The 24,449-nt window shown below is 41.1% G+C and overlaps 1 protein-coding gene across 5 annotated transcripts; it reads left to right on the forward strand.

The window, feature by feature from the left end:
• On the forward strand, positions 1-24,275 carry LOC107221164. 5 transcript variants are annotated; one of them, XM_046739684.1, is made up of 12 exons: positions 5-571; positions 9,097-9,119; positions 9,691-9,773; positions 10,929-11,301; positions 11,382-11,716; positions 11,806-12,023; positions 12,377-12,570; positions 13,583-13,708; positions 14,464-14,520; positions 14,688-14,813; positions 17,693-20,596; positions 23,330-24,275. In XM_046739684.1, exons 1-11 carry the CDS (start codon positions 558-560, stop codon positions 20,455-20,457), a joined length of 4,314 nt encoding a protein of 1,437 aa, XP_046595640.1. In that variant the 5' UTR covers positions 5-557; the 3' UTR covers positions 20,458-20,596; positions 23,330-24,275. The 5 variants fall into 5 exon arrangements, with proteins under 5 accessions (XP_046595666.1, XP_046595640.1, XP_046595644.1 ...); XM_046739688.1 differs by having other exon boundaries at positions 6-571; positions 17,693-20,566; XM_046739694.1 differs by lacking the exon at positions 5-571 and adding an exon at positions 7,555-8,433.
• Positions 24,276-24,449: the final 174 nt, after the last annotated feature.

Consider the following 24,449-nt stretch of genomic DNA (forward strand, 5'->3'; position numbering starts at 1 on the left):
CTTGTACGGTAGGCGAGATGGTCGGTTGCCAGCGAGGCGAGGAGCCGTTAGTGGTTCCGAATATCCCCGAAGCCCCCCTTTTCCCCGTGATTCGGCGCCGCGACTCGGTCCAGCGAAAGCGCGCCGAGATCAGCATCAGCATCAGCATCAGCAGCAGCGGAGGGAACCGGGAACGAGAGCAAATAAGTGCGAGAGGCGAAGAACCAAGAAGGCGCGCGCCGATTCCCGAGGGTCGACGACGCCGTAGGCCAGTTGCGGCAAACGCGTGGTCGGCGTCGCCTCTTCCCCGCAATCCCGAGTGTCCGGCATCCGATCCAGAATTTCGCACTCGCATCTCCCATCTCCCGACTATCGGACTTACTCGATTGCTTCGTCGAACGGAAAGCACGACGCAGGCGGGCTTGACACGCCGCATAAACACGGAGTAAAGATTTTTACCGATCGAGTCGCAGATCCATCCACCCGCCCCCCACACCCCACCACCCCAGGGAAACTACTACGGGTGTATCGTACGAAAAACGTATAAGACAGGAGGAAACGGGAGGTTGGATACAGCCATGAGTTACGCGGGGTGAGTTTCAAACTTTTCCTTATTTTATTTTATTTTATTTTATTTTTTTTGCAGTATAAAATTGTTATCCGACTAAGGTGAGCGTACCGGTTATCGACCCTGTCCCAATTACTGACCTTTTTTGGTCGCGTACGTTTGATTCTTGGTTCGAAAATCACCGAGAAATAAATTTATAGTGTCCAACCCTCTAGCAATTGGTTTTAGTAATCGAGATATTCACAATTTGTGCCGTCTGTTTTTATAATTTTGAAACATAAAAGGGTCAATAATTTGGTCTAAACTCGTCGCTGACTGGTACGCTTACCTTATTTTTGATACCGTTTTTCTTTACTTTTCTCCACGGTAAGTAGGCATACGAAAAGCAAGCGCACTTTTCACACGTTGTTGCACATTCGACGAATCCTGGCGCTCTATGCGATACGGCGGCTTGAACGTGGATCCGGAAGTGGTTTCGAGAAACGGAGGGGGGGAGGAAATGATAACAGTCCGGTGTTTTAATTCCGTGAACCGCCGCAACGTGCGCAGGACCGCTGATTATAACTCGATTTGTATTCGCGAGGTGATTCGCGCTTGCGGCATATAACTTTGATACACATGTACCTTATACTCGGACGAATTTTAGTCATCCTCTCGTCTATTTGTGTACCCGATCCAATTTTGGAAAGGCTGCTTGCACTTTGCTGAATATCCGAGCAATTTTTACTATTCTATTATATTCCAACTTTTATTCGTTTCAACGACGTTGTTATTGCCGCTTTCACACAATGCGTTATTACACGCAAGTCGCATTATATCTCCAACCGGTTTTGCTATGTACCTACGGTTATCGTAAGAGATAAGAGCTCGTCTAGTTGTCGTTTCACTCACGCGTAACGGATAGCTTGCATAAGGTGTGCTATATGCAAATTTTGTAATATCGATTGGTTTGTAAATCGGTCCAACGTATAGGTACCAAGAAACGAATGATTTTTGAGGATAGCTGAAAGATCAAAGAACGAAAACTAGACAATTATTATTGCCTAGGATTTTTCAAGACCTCGAACATTCATACGCATGAGAATTCTGGTAATTGAATCGTGTTTTATGTTTTATCGACCAATTTTAACCAGAACTGAATTGGCCGGTGGTACCGGTTGAAAAAAAAAAAAAACGAAAATAAAATTAAAAAAAATGAGAATAAAGAGAGGAAGAACTCGACGTTATTCAGTAACGCCTACGAGGAAGGAAACTTGGCCGTTGAAGGGTTATAAAATAGTAATACCCAACTCCGTGTGTGCGATCCCTCGTCGGCGATTCGAAAGCGGAAAAACGGCAAGGCGTGGGTGCGGTTTTCGTGTAAAATGCGAATATATCGTTACCAATATACAAACGCGATCGAGAGATAGAGTAACCAACGTGTTTCTTAAAATAAGAGTAAACGTGAGATATCGTATATTGAGAGAAAACGATGGGAACGGAATATATTCGGATCGCTCGATAATATAATCGACGGAATGATTTAACGGTGAAAGAAGCTAATGGGTAATTTGCTGGTACAAAATTAACCCGCCCTCGACGATAAAGATAAACGGTGACAATTCGCTGGTGGGATTCTACCTACCGATTTATCGATAAGCGGTCTTCGGTGTCGCATGCGAGCGGTCGAAACGCACAAGGATACACCTTGTAGGACTCGCGTGGGACGGCAAGCCGACCCCTGCACAGAAATACTAGACGTTAAGCTTTGACCCAGTTCCGCGGTAGCCCAGAAAAGCGGAGAAGATTGGTGAGAAAATAAAGAAAAAAACGCGGCGAGGAGGAGCGGCGGAAAACGAACGTCGGAAAATGTACGCTGAATTAGAGGGGGGGAATTTTTAGGCTAGCAAGTAAATGAAGAAACTGGCAGGCGTGTCGCCGATCCTCAGGTCCGAGAAATTTCCCTTTGCGCATTTCTCTATCCGTCTCTCTCTCTCTCTCTTTGCAGCGCTGCAACTGCAGCGTTTTTGTTGCGTTATAAGCGGGCTAAAAATATTATCCGACTTATATACTCCCGTGTAAACTGGATCGGCGAATGGTTTGTCGAACAATACAATCCGGGATTAGAATTAAACGGCTGGTTCGTTGCCCTCCGTTTCCCGCGGGTTGAGAATCCCCTTCGAATTCTTCTCCTTTCGGCGAAACTTGAATTTTCATTCGTTCGGCACGAGATCTCCCGGGACGCGTCAATGACACCTTAACTAACTCGCGAACGTTGGCGGCTGCTGCATGCATGTGCCTGCAAGAAATACGGTTTCTTGCCACGTGCTGCCGGCCGGCTGCTCGAATAGAAATTGGTCTATTTTCAAAATCCGTCTCACCGCAGGTGGTGACTTTAATAATTATAATTAATTGTGCACATTTGTCGGAGGCTCGTCAAAGTGCAGGAAGGACGAAACTTATTGTTTCGTTATTAACTCCTCGGCCGATCGACCGAGGTGTAATGACCTATCGGGGGCAAGGGGGGATAAAGATCGAATTTGTAGAGATAAATGAATACGAACGAGTAAGTTAATTAGTGGATGAAGGGAGGGAAGGAGGGAGAGATGGAAAGCATTTCCATGCTCGAAGGGGGGGTGAAATCTCGCGTTGAGTATAGTATAGAGGCATCGCCTAAAAATAAAATAATCGGAAGCATTTTATACTCGGTGGTAACGCGCAGGTCAGCCGGAGTTAAAATTAACCACGCTTTGCGCGTCTACCTAAATACATTTCTTATAGCTATAGAGGCATCAGCATCTTGGCTGGGATCCCGAAACGAAACCGCGACCGTCTTCTCGTCGCTGTTCAAACACGTATATCTTTCGTGTAAAATTATATATCGATCGCCGTATAATTACACGCCCAGGTATCGAACTGCCCGCTGCGGCTTATCGATCTAAAGAGAATAATCCGAAACTGCTTTCGAAGCGCGGCGATGAAGAGCTGAAACTCTCGTAACGCATCGTTGCTGATCGTACGTGGCGTATAAATTATACCCGCGATTATAAACAGAATATTTCACATGGTAGAAAGAGAAAGAGTTGAAAAGTTGTACATTTATTTTCATACTTTTTTACAATATTCATCTATATTCTGTATCGTCGTTGATATCGTTACGATTGTGTTATTCTAAACTGTAAACAGGCGAACGGTGCCAATTTTCATTGGATCCGAGGATGCTTGCCACGTGTAGAAAAATCCCCGTGTGTATGACGCCCGGTTATCTCGTGGTTTTTTTTTTTTTGTTTTATCACGGGTTCAAAACACCCGAGTGGAAATTTTATTCCTCACCTGTCCGAATACAGTCTTCTGATTCCATATTAGTACAGATAAGAGCTGACGACGAAGAACAGGAGAAGAAAGAGCGGCGCGTGACCAGAGACCGTCTGCAAAATGTACACACGTCACGGATCTGCCGGAACAGATCGTGACCGACTTGTGAGATTTAGTTAAAAGTGCTCGAAAGTCGGCGACGCCGATTATAGACGATGACGAGGGAAGCCGAAAGAGGGGAAGGGACTCATAGAAATTGTTGAACGCGTTGCATGCGAATAATTTTTATGTAGGTATATGGGGCATTCCGTGACGTCTCGATCAAGATTCCAATTCGACGTCTCGGATTGGCTTTACGATTTTTTTTACGAAAGTAGGTGACGAAGAACGCAGTTGAAATTATTTTTAAGAATATTTCGATGCAGCTTATCTGAAGACGAATTAAAAACTTGAGAAAAACCCACCCTCCTAAGTCTGAGAAAATTCAGACAAATCTTGTAAAATATAACAACATTTTTGATACCTATCGGAAGATGGAGATTTTTTAACTACCGTAAATGAATAAGGAAAACAAGAAAATGAAATTATTATTATTGGATTGCATTTTTGACATAAGAATGGACATAACAGCTCGTTGCAATACTTCCGAATAGACATTTTTCGGCCCATATTATAACGAGCTTTATGATCATTTTTATGTAAAAAAATGCAATCCCATAATAATAATGTTTATGTTTTATTTTTCTTATTTATCTTTTGAAGTTACGACATCTCCATCTTGTAATGATAGTGCAAAAATTTCGTTATATTCTATAAGATTTGGCTGAACTTCTTCAAATTTTAGAAGGTGGGTTTTTTTTTTCAAGTTTTTAAATCATCCTACTTCGGATACGCTGGGTCGAAAATTTCTGAAAAAATTTGCGGTCTCATTTTCTTTCACCTACTTCCGCATAAAAAAAAAAGAAAAATGATAAAACCAATCTGAGACATGGACTTGGAATCTTGGTCGAGAAATGGAATGACCCATATTCTTGCGCGATGACGAACGACGATGATTGTCGAAATTTCTTTCCGTTTGTTCGAGAGAGAATGAAGAAGAAACGGGTGAAAATTTTTTCGACGCTCTGGCTAAATTTCGCATCGTTTCGTCCCAACGATTTTGAATAAGATTTATAGACCGGTTTAGCGACCAGACATCACGGCTGGTTCCTCCTCTTTCAATCGAACAGGTGCCGAGCTCGTGTCTCGATCCTTTTCATCCCCGATAATTTATTGCTATTAGCGATACTGAAAGATTAAAAATGAAGCTGATCTTGAGCCAAGAGCCGCGTGCTCTGAACGTGCTTCGTATTTATAACGCTTAACTATGGTCAACCAGTACACAGGTACGATGATGGGGTTATGGGTTTTCAAGCGAAAAGTCTTTAATTTGAAATTACAGAAAGTCAACAACGGATTCATCTTTTTTCGAAATTTTTTCCAAAACGTGCCTTGATAGTTTTGGTTTCTATGAAATTCCAAATTTTCAATTGCAGAAAATGCCAGAATGCTATCCAAAAAAAAAAAGAAACAAGTTAATCCAGATGTGTCGCATCAATTTGTCAATGCAGCAATTTTTTTTTTTTAGAAATGGCCAACATCCGTTATAGCCGAACACGCGGCAAAGAAAAGTGTCGATAAATATATCAAAGGCATGGGAGATAAAAAAAAAAAACCTATGTTGCAACAGCGAAAATTATATTGCAAGTGCGGTGAAAACCGGCAGAATTGAGAAAAGTTTTTCCGGTATCTCGGTATCAAGGCCCGGCGAAATTTTCGGCAATGGTAAAAGGAAGAGGAAGAAAAGAAAGATAAATAGTCCGTGTATAAACCAATTAACGCGGACTACGCCTACAATTCGCGTGGCTCGAGGCCAATGACGAGCTTTTCCCGTCAGTCTTGCACGTCTAGGCGCTCGGTCTAAGATAAGGTAAACTAGAGGCGAGCCAAAGATAAAATTATTATTGAGACTCCCCCACAGGGAGGGAGAACCAGGGAAGAGAGGAGTGACGAGAAATAGGCGGTGTACGAGACTTTTCTTCTTCCGCAAGTTTATAATACCTACATTAGGAAGGTTTATTCTTTTACTATTATTATTTTTTTTTTTTTTTTTAAGGTGTCACTCGAAATATTTGTGACAAATACTGAAAAAAAGATTCTCGTAAGACCTGGAGGAGGTAGGAAAATATTTCAAGGTCGGTACCAATTATCGTAATACTTTTTATTTATTCTTATGTCTACACCTTACGGACTTTTTATTAGTTTATTTTTCTCGTATCGTGGTCCAATTAATCATTGTTCGTAAAAATCAGTACTGTAAAGTAAATTGGGACATTAAGGTTATGCGATACTCATCTTTCAGTAGCAAAAACTGTTATCCAAATTTCTCCGATACTATTAATCTTTTTGGATAAAAGACGAGAACAGCCAACCGGGGAATTGTTAGGCGCAGTTTGCTGTCGATTGGTGAACGATTGATTGGACAGCGATGCGGAAAAAATAAACTAATATATACGTGCAAGTACGTAAGGTGTGTACATAAAAATAAATTAAAAATATAACAATAATTGGTATAGCCACCTCTAAATATTTTCCTACCTCCTCCAGGTTTTGCGACAATCTTTTTTTCACTGTTTGTCATAAATTTTTCTAGTGGCACCTTAGACAAAAAAAAAAAAGTTAAAAAATGAACCACCCCAACGTGTATAGCCGTGAGATATCAGAGGACGGGGAACCGGGATGAAGACCGACGAAAGGCCGATGGCCGCGATGTCGATGTGGGTGTTGAATTAATATAGAATCGACGCAAGGTCACCGCCTGCCGATATAATTGCGCCATTCTCAGGAGCAATGAATAATAATAGGTGTAACCTGTGCGTTTATTTTCGCACCGAACGTCGCGAGGATCAATTTCTTTTTTTTTTTTTTATCCTCTAGACGTTTCGACGATCCGTCAAAGAGTCGGAAATAATTCGACGCGGGAAAAGTGCGAACGATTTGAACCTTTCAGTCACAGTGGGATGCTCGGCGTCCCGCCTCAAAAATTTCCATGTCCCAGCCTCAACACGGTATACTTACAAATCTTCAAACGATCTTTGTTACTTCGTACAACCCGAAAAACCTCCGAGTAACAAAATTCAAACAAAAATGTTTCGTTTTAAAGGTACGCGACTGAAAGGTGTCTAAATCGTGTAATTTAGGTGTAAGAACGTGTAATTGAGTAATTTGGCTCGAGGGCCAAAATTTTTTCCGCGAATCAATTACACACGTGGGTACGAAACGCAATTGAAGACCGCTCTCTGTACTCTTTCCTCGTACTCACTTGCCTGAAAAGTTGACTCATACTCACGATCGGAGAGATCTCTCCATTCGCAACGCGGTGATTCTGAATTTAACTTACTATCCGTGATGTTATATCGCACGATGTATAACTCACGTACAATGTATACACGTGAAGAATATACAGTCAGCATATATTGCACGTTTATTTGTGTAGTAGAAACGGTGACAGGGGTGGTCTGTGTGTTGTCTGTCTGTCCGTCTGTCTGCGTATCGCAAGGCCTTCGAAAGACGCGGAGCTCACTCGCCTGCACATATCCCTAAAAGGAAAAACATCGCATGTACAGAAACACTCGACCAGCGAAGGTTGAGTCCGAACAAATATGGGTTACCAGTTACTCGCTGGCACTTGTAGCGAACGGTGGTTCGTCAACCGACGTCGAGGCGGAACCTAATATCTTTTTAGTGCCGGCTGTGAGATTAGAGCGCCGAGTCCCCGCGTCGAATAATTATCATAACTCCGAATACGCTCTGTGAGGATCGGTCCGATCCATCGATCATAACTGACCCGACGAGTGAAAGTCATTTGTGAGAATAAACCTCGGGGTTATTTGGATGTAACTGCGAAGTGAGTTAAAAGGTGCAAAGTGGATCGCACAAGTGTCACGTTTTTTGCGAATCGGTTGTAGCTGGGGAAAAATTTTCGGGAAAAAAGTCTGTTTTCTTCGTAATACTCGGAGGTGATCGGTCTTGCAAAATATCGCTCATATCACTCCTGTGGCTGTGGTTTCGATATTAGCCAATCGTGCCGACACGTGTACTTGTACCGTGTACTTGCTGTAAACTCGAGATGAATTGAAGAAAAAAGGGGGGGGGGAGATGAAAACAAATTATGCATGACGCGTGTGGATATTGTTGATGTATACAGGCACAGACTTTATGTCACTTTTATAGTCACCTCGAAGACTTGAGGAGAGAAAGAGAAAGATAAAGAGATATATTGTAACGATAAACATTGTCCGCCTGTACGTGTAAGAACCTGGCTGTCGTTGCGGATTGTTCGGAAGACAAATCCTTATCCGTTGAAAAATGTTCGAGAATATGCACGATAAGTTGGGTACAACATTCGAAACGGCGACGTTGACGTAGCTCGACTCGAGGGCATCGGTGCAATTTCAATTAGCATTCCTCGAGTTCTGTGTCTTCGATAAACTGACGCCAATATTTCCAGCCGGTGACATAACGCCGCGGCATTCGGCTCTCTTTATTATCATGTACGTATTTTCCCCGCTGATAAAGGTACGGGAATTTCAACGTTTTGTTCGTTAGAATGTAGGGATGGGATAAAGGAATCCAGAAAAACACTCCTCGTTGGCTTCGTATCGTGTATCGACGAACTTTTACTCGTCTTATCGATATCCTGAGATATTTATGTCCCTTATTTATATTCCTTTAATTAAATTGGTAAACAAATATTCACTTTTTTTTTTGGTGTAACATGAAAACTTTGAACTGATTATGTTAGGAACAAGGTTTGGTATTACGGAATTGATTTTAGAATATTTCATATGTGTTACAGCTACTGTTGTACCATTAAAATTGAATGTTTTTCGTTTCGACTTGCCTTTTTTGATTCAGGGTGTTTTGTTATTTATTGGAAACTGATCAACTGGTATTTATAGTAAGTAACAAAACACCCCGAATGAAAAAGGTAAGTCAAAACGACAAACGTTCAATTTTACTGGTATAATAGTAGCTGTAACACAAAAACTAGATCTGATCGAATCATAATAAAAATACTGTTTTATAACGAGGGTAGATTATAGGTATTTAAAAATTAGTAACCACCTTCCTTGTTACAAAATTTTCCCGACCAGTGTTGTAAGTGCTCTTCGGTTTTCCACCCTAGTAATTGTTGTTTTCTTCTCTTCTTACAGGAATCCAGACTCTGCGCCAACAGGTAAGAATAATTCCAAATTATCTTCTCGAAAGCAAGTTCGCCAATCGGGCAGCAATAATTTTGTCAACTCCTTCTAATCCTCTGATTCAAACCTGCGTGAAACAAAGGAGACGAAGGTGAGAGCAGAAGCAGATTGAAAAACCGAACAAAACAGATGCCTTCGATCTTGGAATTTCCGGTCCGATATGCCCAATCCCGGATTTCTCGAAACCGTAATGGCACGTCGAATCGTTAGAAAGTCTTTAGACACCCGAGCCACTTGTTTACGGCCATATTTATAGTATCGATGGTTAAAGCAGCGACGACTTCTTACACCCGTCATCGGATTCTCAATGAGCTGTCCGCCAGGTTTAACTTGCACTTGTAACACGCGGCGTGTTCTTACATACGTCAATTTAGTACCAAGTACATTATTCCACGCCTCCGCGTAATGCTACACAGAAATTTGCTTCTGCTTTCTGCACTTGTTGTTAGTCAAAATGACACGGAAAACGTTACGCGTGATAGATCGGATGCAATTTCTCTTCTTCTTTCCGTTTTTTTTTTTCTCATCTGTCTATCTAAATTTCAGGATTCTCTCCTGCCCCACCCCCGCCTCCGCCACCCCCACCAGTTCCTGGACAAGCGCCAGCCCTAAGGATCAACACCGCAGAGGTAAGATCGAAATTCTGGAGCTCCAGTCGCGTCTCTGGCATCACCGAGTTTGCGAGGAGATAAAATCTGGTTGCGGGACCAAGCAAAAGATCCTTTTGTCGACGGTTGAAGTTTTCGGTGAAACGATATTGAGATTATAGATACGTAGACGAGAAGTCGAGCCGTTCGATTTCTCAACCGTCTTCAATTCTCTTTGAGTCTCTTCAATCACGTTCGTTAATTAATCTCTTTCGCACGCACGCAGCCTCTTTCCGATGTCAGCAATGGTGAGTTTTTTCCTGTCAAACTCGTGTCAGCTGTATAATGCACTTATATATCTGTAACGCGTTATCGTGTACGTATAAATTATGGTAAAAAAAAACCATTCGGAGTTTCCAATGAGTCACCGAACCGTGTTCCTTGATTATTGCAGACATTGGTCCGGTAGCAAAGCCGCGGCGTATAAACCGCAAGAGTAATAATAGCCGTAAAACTTCGACAGGCCTGCTTTGTGATTGAAAAATATTATAATCTTTATCTGTTATTTTTATTTCCTTTCGTTCTGATGTTAGTTTTTTTCATTTTTTCTTTTTTCTTTCTTTTCTCCTTTTCCATTTATTACTGCAAGAAGCGAAGCAAATGCGCGAACCGAAGCGGGGTATAAAAAAAGATGAATAATTACACGGTGCGTTTCGTTTACAAACCGGCGGATTCTTTTCGCCTCGGTTTATTGCTGAGGTTGTACGTCTTGTATATATATCGCCCAGCCTACGGGAACTGCTTGAAAGTTGAGACGAAACCCGATAGCGAAATCGCGCGTTTTATGTGTCCGCAACTATCGTTATCTCCCACCTTTTACGTCACGTGATTCCATTCAATTTTACACGCGAAAACCGCGCATCAGGAATTTGAATCTCTGATTATATTGTATCAACTGTAACATGCCCGATTATAGTTGATGAAAAAATTACCGAACTTTTCGAAAAATGACTTTTTCCATCGGTTACCACGCCCTCGGAATTAATTGCTGCAAAACCGCCGTACGTTCGATTCCGACTGTCGTATTATTATTATTAATATTATTATTATTATTATCCCGTTTTCGTTTGTTGAATTATATTTTAAACAATCGCACGATCGTCGAAAAAAGAACAAAACAATAATAACAAATCGCAGGCACCGAGACCGAGGAGACCACAGAACAACAGCAACGACGCGTACGAACCGCCGGCCGCGATTCAAAACGCGATGATGACCAAAGACAAGAAACCTTTCACCTACACACCAGGCATGGGTGGGAAACTGGACCTCTCGCAAATCCGAAGTCCCAGGATGGCGAGACGCGTCGCTAAGAACGCGAACGACGAGGGGATCGAGGGGCCCCCGAAATCAGCCCTCGAACCGAAACCGACGACCCCGTCAGCCGGGCCCAATCTCTACGTTCAGCCCCAGGTCGCCGTTCCCGTATTTCCCGCCAACATCCCGACGCAGCCGTCGACGGTCAACAGGACTCCGGCGAGCACCCACGTAAATCGCGTCCCTTCAAACGGTGAGACGTCGCGTCGTTTTTATTCTCCTTCTTATTCTTGGTTCTCTTCGTTTCTTCATCCTTTCCGAATGTCCTTGCAGCATCGAACAACGGTCGAAACGAGGGCAAGGTGACCCCGATCACTATCGTTCCCAGTGTACCCTCCTCGCCCCAGACCCCGACGTCGCCGCCTCAGGTCACCCTGGCCAAGGCGCCGACCCCTTGGCTCCAGAACAAACCGAAGCAGCAGGAGGATCTGCCGGAGTGGGCGAAGCGAGCCAACGCCAACAAGCCGATCGAGGTGACGATCGAGAGCTCGATCGCTTCTCCGGTAACCCAGCAAAGTCCGCCACCCTCCAACCCTCAGCCTCAGTTCGCCCAGAGACAAGTCCCGGCCTCTCAGCCCCGGCAGCAGGATCGCGTTATTCCGATACGCGTGAGTGTCGACGCGGAATGTCTCCGTATCTCCGTCCGCTCTTTGACCCTCTTTTACTTATGCAATCCGTCCGTATCTGATACTCGCAGATCGAGGACAGACCCTCTGTGTTTTCGGTGAAAAACGAACCCGGGCATCATCAGCTGAAACAACCGCCGAATCAGCAGCAGAGATGGGGACAGCCTCAGGCCCAACAGCAGCAACAGATTCCGCAGCAGGGAGGAACTCGCATTATACCGATCATGGTTGACGACGATAATCAGTCTCAGGGGCGGACGATACCTGTCGAGGTTCACGGACCGAAAGTGTGAGTAAAAACTCGAGCACGTTTCTTTTTCCCGTGTAGTTTTCCACGCTGACATGCGAATCTAGGGTAATAAATTTCGCAAATCTAAAAACGACACCTAAATTGGGGTGAATTATCAAAATTGAACGAGGTGTATGTGAATATTTATTTAATATTAATGTAATATTATCTCGAGTATTTGTTTATCTGAAAATGCAAAAAAAATAATATTACGGAATATGAAAGAAATGACAAAAAGGAAGAAAACAATAAATGGGTGCCATTATGGTTGCTTCTGCGACTGAAAGGATTAAACGACGATCGACGACAGATTTTTCGACGCGTCTTTAACCGCTTACGCTCTTGGATCTCAGGGTAATTCAGAGAGGTCCACCGGGGGTGGCAAATCAGCAAGAACCCGGCCCCGTGCAGTCGAGATCGTTCCGAGTCCTCCAGAAGATAACCGACACCGATTCCGACACCGACGTTGATGGTAATTCAGAACAAATACGGAAACTCCAACTTACCGAAGACGACAAAGTCCTGATGAACAAATTCAAGGAGCAAGGTAATGTCGCATTTCGTACGTTCTCAGGGATAACGTTTCGTCCTTGCTGTGTTATACAATTTCGTCTAATTATACCATCGATACGTATCCTTGACGGTTATTTATTTCATCGACATTTTCATATATGACTCAAAGAAGCAACGCTTGGATGAAAAATTCGATTTTATTTTCTTTTCAATATCCGAAGTTGATAAAAAAAAAAAAAAATACCACACAGGTTGACAAAAAGGGAAGAGTTTTTTTTTTGTTTTCCTGATTTTTCAATTTTCATGTTTCAGAATGCAGAATTGACGAATAAAATCATGATTATACGAGAAATCATCCCTCTGTTAACAATACTACAGCAGCGTAAAAACTAGAGCCAATATAATATAATTATGATTTTATTCGTTAATTGCACGTTCTCAAATGCCAAAATTGACGGAAAAAAATCAGGTCAAGAAACAAACATTCTGTTACTTTTTGTTGAACAGTGTGATAATTAGAACTCCGATCAATAATCTCACCGACGTAATTTCGCCAGTGTGCAAAGCAGTTTTACTTCCGACCACAAAATCCGTCCATATTCAAGATTACCGCGTATCTGCGGTTTACCTTATACAACATCACCTACTTGTATCCATGTTCGTGCGGTTATACAGGCGATGGAATCTAATACAATCTCGCAATTTAATACCTCATGCCTAATACAATGTCGATATTAATTACGGTGTTACGAAATTATGGTTAAAATTCATTTTGACACTATTCCCACTCACTCTCTCTCACCTTCTCTCTCCATCTCTATCTCGATCTAACTTATCTTTTATTTCATTCTTTTTCTCTATCCACACGACGCACGCTGCTGAAAATTTATTAAAATTTTGACAGTGGTATCTAGCAAACGATTATTGGCAGTGTGTTGTAATTTTGTTTGGTGAAGATAAAAAATAAAAAAGAATAAAAAATTCTGAAACTTGAAATCGGAAATTTACTGCAGTAATTCATGAAACGCACGTGTGACTTTTAATAGTGGACGGCGAAACGTATCTACACCAAGAAGAAGACCCTCGATATCGCGGTGCGGCGATTCCGTCTCGCGCATTCCGTTTTCTTCAGACAATGACAGATTCCGGAGAAGTACCGTCCACTTCGAATGGTATATACTACTCATCCTATATATTTCAAATTTTTTATTCCTCTTCGCGAATTGTTGTTTGATCTTTATCTCTCATCTTTTCTTTCCTTTGTTTGTTTGTTTTTTTCCCCGCAAATAATTTGGTATTATCCCACACTTCGTTATCGATTCACGTTTAACGATCGTGCTCTCTTCTCTGCATGTACATACCGTGTGCATTTTCTATCCTAAGAATCGCACGTTTATCTAATATTATTTCATATTTTCCTATCCCTACAATTTTTATCACACGCTTCCTCACTCGCAACAGTATTGGCGCATACGCATTCTATCGCATTTCAATTACTGTTACAGACATTTCTTTTTCTCGGCTTTGGAGTCGAATATTCAATCTAACCGGTCGTTCCTATAATTATAATTCGCTTAATGATCGTGTACACATTACTAAACCTTGCGAACATAATTGCCGCATTTACCTGAGCATGCGCAAATTTGACTGACGTTTTTTTATACCAGATTATGAAAAACGTCGATGGTGTGACTTTTCGATTGCTCGATTAACCGAACCCTGGTTCTGTGCCAGAGAAATCTGCTAGCGCCAGAGTATTGGGAATAAAAAAATGTGTGGACGGATTCTGAACGATCTCGCGATCGAGTCGCAGCGTTTGATTAACTGCATTGAGCCTGATCGCATTGTCTTAGGTTAAAAATTCCTCGCCCATTTTGGTTTCGCATCATTTCGCTGCTTTCAATGACCGAGTCGATCCATTTTTCAGCTCCACGTCCATCGAGCGCGATCAACAAAAAGCAGAACAGAAATTCAAAATCTTTCGGTAAGTTATGTGACGTTACTTTTTCTTCTACAAAAGCTAATTTATCTAAAATAATGTTTGATAGCGAAAGTGTATTAAGTTTTTTAATTATTATTACAAGCATTACCAACACACATGAGTGTTTTTTTTTTTTCCATTGTACGAAAAAATAATTATTCGTTGTACAGAAGAAGCTCAGGCTAACCTGCCGCCAAGCGAGCAGCAGGTCCAGGAGCCAAAGAAATACATGGGGAGCGCGATACCGTCGAGATCCTTCAGGATGTTACAGGCGATGACGTCACCTGAGAATATTGGTGAGTGATAGTTTGAGATTTTTTTTTTTATCAATCCTCATATATATAATAACAATGATAATAATAATAATAATAACAACAATAATAATAATAATAATAATACAATCGTGCGTAAAACTTGCCATTATACATTGATATATATATATATATATATATTTATACAACATACGTGCCTATACAGCTATTAAAGAAAAAAAAAAAAAGGAAAATGATAAAAAGAAAAAAACAACAAGCAAACATAAAAAAAAAAAAAAACAAGCTTCTCCGCATATCTCATGAATAATTTATTAATCTTCAATGTTTATGTATATCATTCCATGACATATTTGCTAATATGAACTTATCACTTTTTTTTTCTTTTTAACGAAATAATACGTTTTATACCTACACATATAATTTTTTAATTTTATTTTTTTTTTAGTCTAGTTCACATTTACCGATCGTTGTGCGCATTTTTAATATGCCATTGGAACATTGTTTTTCTTTCACCTCTTAGATCCTGTGTTCACAGGAATTAAATAGAAAGAAACATCCAGAAAATGAAAGCGAAATGCAAAGATATCTATTACGAAATGAATATGATCAACAATCAAACAGACAAATTCCCCTGCGCCTGTATTAAATTAGATATATGCCTATTTTTCATAAATTATAACTGATGACGCGAGAGATCGAGCAACAGCTGCTCGCGTATATAATACTACACGCTGCTACTGAACTGACATAACTTCTAATTATACATTCTATGTATAATCATCGTACGTAGTATGAAATTAACGACAAGTACCTATATACATGTAATAATCGTTCCGCGATACTCAAGTATCAAAATTATTGTTATCATTTTTTCACTATTATTACAATCTAAAATGAATTAAAGTATGCATCGTTATACAAAATCGCGAATTGTTGAAAAATTTTTGTTTTCGCACTGTTGAATAATATATTTGCAGAGCATTTTCGCACGCGACTTGAGATAAAGGTAATTTGATTTTTTTTATTTTAATAAACGCAGGCACACACACATAACATAAACTCACGTACGTGATGTTACAAGAAAATTATGCCGGCGTTATTGCGTTATAAATATATTCTTTTTTTTATTTTCTTCTTCATCGTCCGTCTCTTTAATCGAACTCAATATCATATTCACGTAGGTTGCAAAAACAACATTCCAAACACGAGTCGTTACATTATGCGATTTCTCAACGCGATATGCATTTGAAGACAATTTTTACTCCAACAAAGTTCCCTACCTACGCTATGAGGAGAAAATTTATTCTCTCCCGGTTTAATGTGAATAAATAAAAGTGCGGGGCGATGGCGATGGTAAATGGTTCACATACGATTGGGGTTAATTGCAATACGGACATATATTTTTTTCTATTCTCCTTCTTCTTTTTCTTCTCCATTTTTTTGCTTCTTTCTCTATACCTTGTACCATATATCTAATATATCTGTATATTTCTCACACGATACTTCCCTCATTGCTGGTTCATAAAAATTATATCATTATGCAATAGTAAATTTATCACCGTCGAGCTTTTGGATTTTGATGCAACGTCCTCTTTCGCACGTGAAATATAATATTCATATCTGTCATATACGCATACCTATACATCATATGCATACATACATTACACGATACTTGTTAGTATGTAAAACTTATACTCGTTGAACGTGATTACGTAATCATTGCGGCATCTTACAAAACTGACTTGAGAATTCTTGATATTATGAGAATGTTGCATGTCGTTCGTTTATACCATATATATATATTATATATATTTCTTTTCTTTTCTGACCATACATACTTATATACTTTTTTGCAGTTTAAAATAATAATCATATAATGATAATAATAATAATAATAATAATAATAATAATAATAATAATAATAATAATAATAATAATAATTTTGCAAGCGTCTCGCATGACTACGTATATATATTTATATATATTATATACATATACACATTGCTGGTTGACTGGAAAATTTATGTCGTTGGGATGTGGAAAAATATAAGAATTTCGTAATCACTGGAAATTTCAAAATTTTCAAAGAATTGGGTATCACTATGTGTATCGATAAAATTTAATCTATACGGTTATATATAGCGTACTGCAGTTGGCGTGTGTATGAGTATGTATGATATATTTTTAAAAAAATAATTTTTAAATCGAACAATCGTAACAATACCTATGCAACTCGAACTTATCATATCAATTTTTTTGTTCCCCTTCCATCACTGCATCGATCTAGTCTTAATATACCGTATTATACATCATACACCTACTATAAACCTAGAACTAATTATCGTGCCGCGTATTGTATACAATATATAGTTTCCTTTGAACACAGGATTGAACATAATTTCTTGTACAATAATATTGGATTCTTTTTTGTTTTTCAACTGTGAAAAATTTAATCAGCATAAAATATATACCGTTTACATAATATATTACTTTAGCGCTAAAGTGTCGCGAGAATCGTTGATTAAATTCATATTACTGTAGCGTGTAATAAGGCTGGTGATTGCTCGTTAAAAGGACACATATACATACATATATGTATAATGTCGGTACTAACGAATGCTGATAAGTGTACACTGTGTATATACTATATTATATACACGCAGTAGCACTGTCAGAAGTCAGAGGCAAGAATAGAAAAGGGAAGAAAACAAAAAACAAAAATAAAAAAAAAGGTACAAAAAAAAAAAAGCAGAAGCGAACGAAAAAAACGAAAAAGTCGCAAAGAGCATTAAAAAAAGCAAAGAAAAAAAACCAAAAAACCAAAAAAAAAAAAAAAAACAAACATCCACCAATAACGAAATGGAGTTGATTTTTGTCTGTATGCAATATGCTGTTTGTTGTAGCTCCGCAAGAAAATCGCCAACAAGATTTCACCTCTCGAACAGAGAATAGCGTAACGGGCAATCAGCAATCCGGTTTATTTTTCCCAAACTGTCCCTCGCCCTACTGGAACCCCGAGGGTGGCTGGTGGGGATACTACCCCGTCCAGTACGCGACGCCCCCGCCGCCACCCTCGCCGCAAAACGCCACAACCAACAATCCCATGCAACCCATTAACGTAGCATACAATCCGTACGCTTATTGCGGTTACGGGGCGGACGGGAACTCTTACGCCTACTTTCACCCGGCGATCTACGATCAAAACTACGCCCAGGCTTACGCGCAGAGTTACGCTAATCAAGGTCACGCCGAAGGTCAGGCGGACGCAGAAACGAGCCAAGTCCAAGCCCAAGCTCAGGCTCATTGTCAGCCTCCAGTTGATCGTCGAGCTTACGCTGTTCACGGCTACATGCCTATGCCCCAGGTTTACTCGGCGGGCAGCGCGAACTGCCGTCCGCAGACTCACAACGCAGATTTGAGCTACTGCGACGGAGTCGAGGAAACGGCCGAGGATCGGTCGGAAGCGAATTTGACGAAGGGAGGGAAAGCCGAGAGGAAGGAACTCGAGTACCTGACGGTACCGAAGTGGACCTGCGCCAAGAGCAGACCTACGAACCACCGCGAGAGTACGTCTTTGAAACCCGTCGGACGTCGAGGCGCCGACAAGGACGCTTCGGGGTGTGCTCGGGAAACGGGCAACGAGGACTCCGAGAGCGATTCCAGCGATTCCGAGAACTCGGAGGACTCCGAGGACTCCGGTTCGACGACCTCGTCGACCAGCTCCGACAGCGGGTCCGAGTCCGAGTACCTGGCCTACACCAACGAGCCGATGACGAAGGAAACGGTCAAGTCACCGTCGCAGGAGAAAGACTGCCTCCAATCGCTATCGGCGACGACGATATCCGAGGACGGTTTCGAACACTCGTCGTCGAGACTCTCGTCGGACAAGCTCAGCTGCAGCGACTGCGACTCGGACGCCGACGACGAGTACCAGATCGAGTCGCTCAACAACGACTGCATACTCCCTCATCAGCTCAGCGTTATATACGAGGATTTCGAACAGACCGAGACCGAGAGCGAGTCGAGAAAGCTCGAGAGCGTCGAGGAGGCGGCGAACGACGAGCCTCCCGACGACACCGACAGCACAACGATCAGCGTCAGTCTTCCTCTGAGGTTCAAGTTCTCGGTGTCGGAGAACAACGAGGACGTGACGACCGTCGTCGTCGGCGACGGGGTGACGGTAAAGTCCGGGAGGACGGGGGATTCACAGGAGTGGATATCGAGGTCGCGGAGCGAGCCCGACGAGAGCAACGACGTTCACGTTAACTTGACGATAAAGAAGAGCGACACCACCTCGGTCGACTTCACCCTCAAGAAGCAGAAGGAGTCGCAGAACGAATCCTTCGACACCGAGTTCACTCTCGTCGACGAACAGACGAGGATCGATCTTCGGGAAACGAGCGACGAGTCCGTCACCGCCGTCGAGAAGGATGGGAAGGCGAACGTCGAGGGCGAGGCTAATTGCAAGAGGGTCGACTGCAACGACAACGTCGAGACCGAGCTCACGATACGCAGGAAGAAAACCGACGTCACGAGGCACGTGTGGAAGAAGGACCTCGACCTCGAGGCGGTCAAGGACCTCGAGACCGTCGTTCAGAGCGAGGAACCCAGGGAGGACACCGAGAGGGAATACACGGTCAGGAATCTGACGAGCAACTCGGCCGGGTGCGGATTCGACGCCGAGTTCGAGGAGACGACGTCGACGGCGGCGATCGAGGAGGACAACGTTCACAAGGAGACCATAGAACAGAAGAGCCTCAGGATCAAGGAGCGCGATTCCGTGCGGACCGAGTTCGCCGTGAAGAAGGTGCGCGCCGTGCGGGATTTGGTCGAGGAGGCGGATTCGGAGAAGGTTGAACAGCAGGACGGGAACTCCCGCAGCGCGATGGCGAAACAGCGGCTGCTCACGGTGCAGAATTCGCGGGAGGAAACGGACGACGAGGACAGCGGCGTGACCTCCGACATGAGCAGGCTCATTTCCGAGGGCGACACCGACTCCGAGTGCGCCTCGATCAGGAGGATGAACAAGTACCAGAGGACCCAGACCCACTCGAGGCTCTTCAAGCTTCTCAACGACGACGCGATACTCGCCGAGGAGGACTCCTCGGAGGAGTGTTACTCGCCGGCGAGGCGGGAACACCTCAGTCTTCCCCTGAAGACGAACGTGTTCAACTACGACGAGAACTACTACTCGAACTACTCGAGCGGGATAACTTCTCCCGACTATTCGCCGCTGTGCGAACACTCGTGGAGGAGGATACACGAGGGGAGGTCCTTGGAATCGGAGAACAGCAGCTCGGTGACGACGCCGAACGAGTGCGTCGACGTGATCGGCGAGGCTCTCGGCTACGGAATGTTTCCGGTCGTCGACAAGCCCCCGCCGACCGACGACCCCTACTTCCAGACGTGGAAGAAGGTCGTCTCTCCGGTCGAGTTCGACTACGATATTCTGCCCTCGATCGCGTTCAAGAAGCTGAAGAAACTCGACAACGGGTTCGCCATCTCGCAGAGCAAGACTCACAGGATAAACGTTCTCTGTCCGAGGATCAAGAGCTCGAAAAATGTCCCGCAGGCGCTGCAGATCCAGTCGCCCCGGAACCTCGTCACCGCCGCTTCGTCCATTCCTTTCCTCTCCACGACATCCTCGTTGAAAAACGGCCACTGCTGATGGCCCGGCCGCAGGCCGAGTGAAGTTAGGCCAATTCATCCGCAACCACTGAGGAGCGTTCCAAGTTTTGTCTAGTTTCGCAGGGCTGGGCTTAAATCGTGCCCAGAAGGTACAGGCCACGTGTTTTTTTTATCTATCGGTACATATTATTTTTTATATTTATTTTTTAATCTAATATTATGTACACACCTCAGCATATATTATTATATACCTATTATTTGAAGGAAAAATTTATAAGAATTATCACGCTGCACCTCTTGTTGCCGTTATACGTGTATCTATCCATATGATTATTTCTCATATTCTTGTATATATATATATATGTGTGTGTATATTAGAGCGGTTCGTTTGAAATAAATTTTTTTCTAAGGTGCCACTCGAACAATTTGTGATACATATTGAAAAAAAGATTGTCGTAAAGCCTGGAGGAGGCAGGAAAATATTTAATGGTCGCTACTAATTATTGGAATATTTTTTATTTATTCTCATGTCTACGCCTCGCAAACTTGTATGTATATATTGGCACATTTTTTTCGTATCGCGGTCCAATCAATCATTCATCAATCAACGACAAACTGCGCCTAACGATTCCGCGGTTGGCTGCTCTCGTCTTTTATCCGAAAGATTAATCCTCTCGGAGAAATTTGGATAACAGTTTTTGTTACCGAAAGAGGAGCATCGCATCACCTTAATGTCCCGATTTCGTTTTCAGTATTAATTTTTATGAACAATGATTAATTGGACCACGATACGAAATAAATAAACTAATAGCAAGTCCGTAAGGTCTAGATATAAAAATAAATAAAAAATATTACAATAATCGGTAGCGACCTCTAAATATTTTCCTACCTCCTCCAGACTTTACGATAATTTTTTTTCAGTATTTGTCACAAATTTTTCGATTAACGCCTGGAGAAAATTTTTTTTTTTTTAAACGAGCCACCCTAATGTGTATATATATATATATATATATATATACACACACACACACACCTTTATCCCCCTTTTAATACATAGTATAGACATGCAAACCCAACGATGTGCAATTGAGAGTCCGTCGTTCAAATCTTCAAAACATACAAACTGATCGCGGCTTATTAATTAACAGATTATTGTTCAGATCAGTGGTGAAGCAATGTACGTACCTTCGTACCTATTGCCTGATCATACAATCATTATCGGTAGCAATATGCAACGTCCACTGCTGTATTAATTAAAGTACGTCATAAGACACCCAAGATTCGTGATAAAAATGAAGAAATTGTGATCATGATGAATAATCGTTCTTAATATGCACACTTATTCACACTGTTGTCTAACGTTCTAATTGTCTATACGAAAATATACCGAAAACAGACAAAACGTCACCGCTTTATATTATATTCTTTTCACTATCATCGTTATCATCACTCATGCACAGTATTGTTTTCGCTGATATTGTGTTTCACCGGTCTGATGCAGAGACGAGCGAGTTAATAATAAATAAACGCTTGTAGCGCAGACACGCACACATGTAACATATTACATCATCGTGAAGTAATTTTATTTTTTTTTTTACAAAAATATAACATCACACTGTTAAATCATTTACTAACATCAAACGAACTATACGATTCACGAACGCAGTACGCTGTTATAATTTTATGCGCCTATGTACACTGTAATACAATATACACGTATACGTATACCGTATAATAACTCGATGCTGGATCGATGTAGTAGCTTAAATAATAGTTGGGCGGGCATGTTTATATTATACGTCGTTTTTCTTTGACGTCTCCGTTTTCGCTTGTGATAATAATGATAATTGACAAATAGCAAGACACGCTTTGTTATTTTTTTCACAAACGATTTTATTCTCTCATCATTTATCTCACTCAGGCATCGTCGGTGTGTAAAATTTGTTTTTTTTTTTACTTTTCAACATGTTTAACCGCCCGCTTTCGCTTTAATCGTCAATAATCATGGATAAATGTGCTAATGATTAATCGTTGTCTCGTACCTACCTATAACCGTGAAAAGCTCGTTAGTAATTTTCTTGTTTTTTGTAACAGTATTAGATATACTGTACGATATACGTGAATTGTGTATGTATATTTATTGTCAGAGACTGACATGTCAGGGTCACCGTATGGTATTTATAACTGTTCCGTGTTACATATCTTCGGACTGAAATCACTTCTCGATGCTTTTCGAGTTTAGCGAATATTCCTACGTCGGTTGTGTTGTTTTCTTTTCTCTCTCTCTCTCTTTCTCTTTCTCTCTCTCTCTCTCTCTCTTTTCACTTTTTTCTCATCCCGAAAATGCTTTGCAATAATCCTTTTCGACGACACACTCCGTCTCGAACATATGCGTACAGACAATATACCCTGATTCTCACGTTTACGATACCGATCGTTTTATCAAACCAAGTCCGGTCTGCCGGAATTTTATTATAAACATTACTTTCTCTAAAAACCGCTTCGCAATAATTGAACGCTCGTTTTTGTTGTTATTGCTGTGTAGTTGTAGTTGTAGTTGTTGTTATTGTAGTTTTATTCATTATTATTATTATTATTATTATTAACGCATTCAATCACAGATAATTAGCATACGGTCGATATGATTCTTAGATGAAAAATATTGTTCTTAAAAAATTGTCTAATCTAAAATCCAATTTAATTGAACAACTTGTACTACAACGTTTATTATAAATCCGAAAGTATATTTTGGCCTGATTGATGGGCGGATTAATCGATCCGATTGACTGGTTTAGAAATTAAACAAAATCTTAGGAAATTTTTAAAGTTTCTTTTTCGTTTTCGTTTTGTACCTATAACGATGACACGTGATGTACAGCCCTAATAATTCGTTTCCTTTCTTTTATTTTCAGGTCCAGACCAAACTGATTACTAAACTGGCGCGGAGATAATTACTTATCGTAAATGTGGCATTGCTAGTGTGTTTTTATTTAATTGTTAAATTTAAACAAAAGGAAAACCCAAGAAAGTAAGAAAGGCAAGGAAAAATAACAATTTTTTTCTTACATCTCTTTGCTTCTTCTTCTTCTTCTTCTTCTTCTTCTTCTTCTTCTTCTTATTTTCATTTTTTAAGGAAATAAATAATAATAATCCGCGATATTTATAATAAAGAATAATAATATTAATCATCATCACAATTTAACCTCTGCCTCGAAATTTCGCAGTGTGTATATATAATACATAATTATACTATATCGTTTCGCGAAATTCTTATATTTTGTAATTTTTAATATTCTCAATCAACAAGTGCATACATCATAAATCATACGGTGGTAAATGTATTTAAAAACGGTCAGAGATGAAGGAGAAGAATTTTCGAAAGTAACCAGAAAAAAAAAGAGAAATCATCAGAAATACACCGCGCGCAAAGGTCGTGAGAAAACAGTTGCACGAATGATTGTATAATTTCTATAATGTGAAACATCGAATCGACAGCCTATTGATACATTATATACACATATAATTTGACGATTATGCTTCGTTTAGTGAATATGCGTTGTCGATCGTTTGGTGTGTTTTATAATGAGCGGTTTATTCTTCTTCTCGACATGTGCGCAAGAAATTATAATCGATGACAATTACATGTCAGGTACAACGATCCTGGTAAATGTACTTTACTGCCACCGGGTTACGCGATCAAATCATAAAACAACAATAATATGCAATTCACCATACAGGAATCGTGAATACAATGGAATTATAGAAACCGAAACATCGCACTTTTATTACAATTTAATATATCGCGTAACAATAACAGTAATAGTGTTCTTACTTCGTCTTTTGACTTTACGAGAATGTCATTTGAAAAAACAAAAAAACAAAAAAACACCTGTATTATTTGTACATGTATTAAGTTGTGTAAAATAAATTATTATTTATAAAATCACAATGATACCGCCCGCAGTGCCTGTGCAGAAATAATATGTGCAAAAAGCAAATTGTTTAGGCGACGAATGAGAGAGAAAACCGAAT

Source organism: Neodiprion lecontei, chromosome 1 (assembly GCF_021901455.1).
Source record: "Neodiprion lecontei isolate iyNeoLeco1 chromosome 1, iyNeoLeco1.1, whole genome shotgun sequence".
Lineage (NCBI taxonomy): Eukaryota > Metazoa > Arthropoda > Insecta > Hymenoptera > Diprionidae > Neodiprion > Neodiprion lecontei.

Excerpts from the sequence above, each read along its gene's own strand:
- LOC107221164 (XM_046739684.1), top strand. Across the intron at positions 14,521-14,687 it reads CAGAAATTCAAAATCTTTCG|AAGAAGCTCAGGCTAACCTG; the intron begins GTAAGTTATGTG and ends TTCGTTGTACAG. Across the intron at positions 14,814-17,692 it reads GACGTCACCTGAGAATATTG|CTCCGCAAGAAAATCGCCAA; the intron begins GTGAGTGATAGT and ends TGTTTGTTGTAG.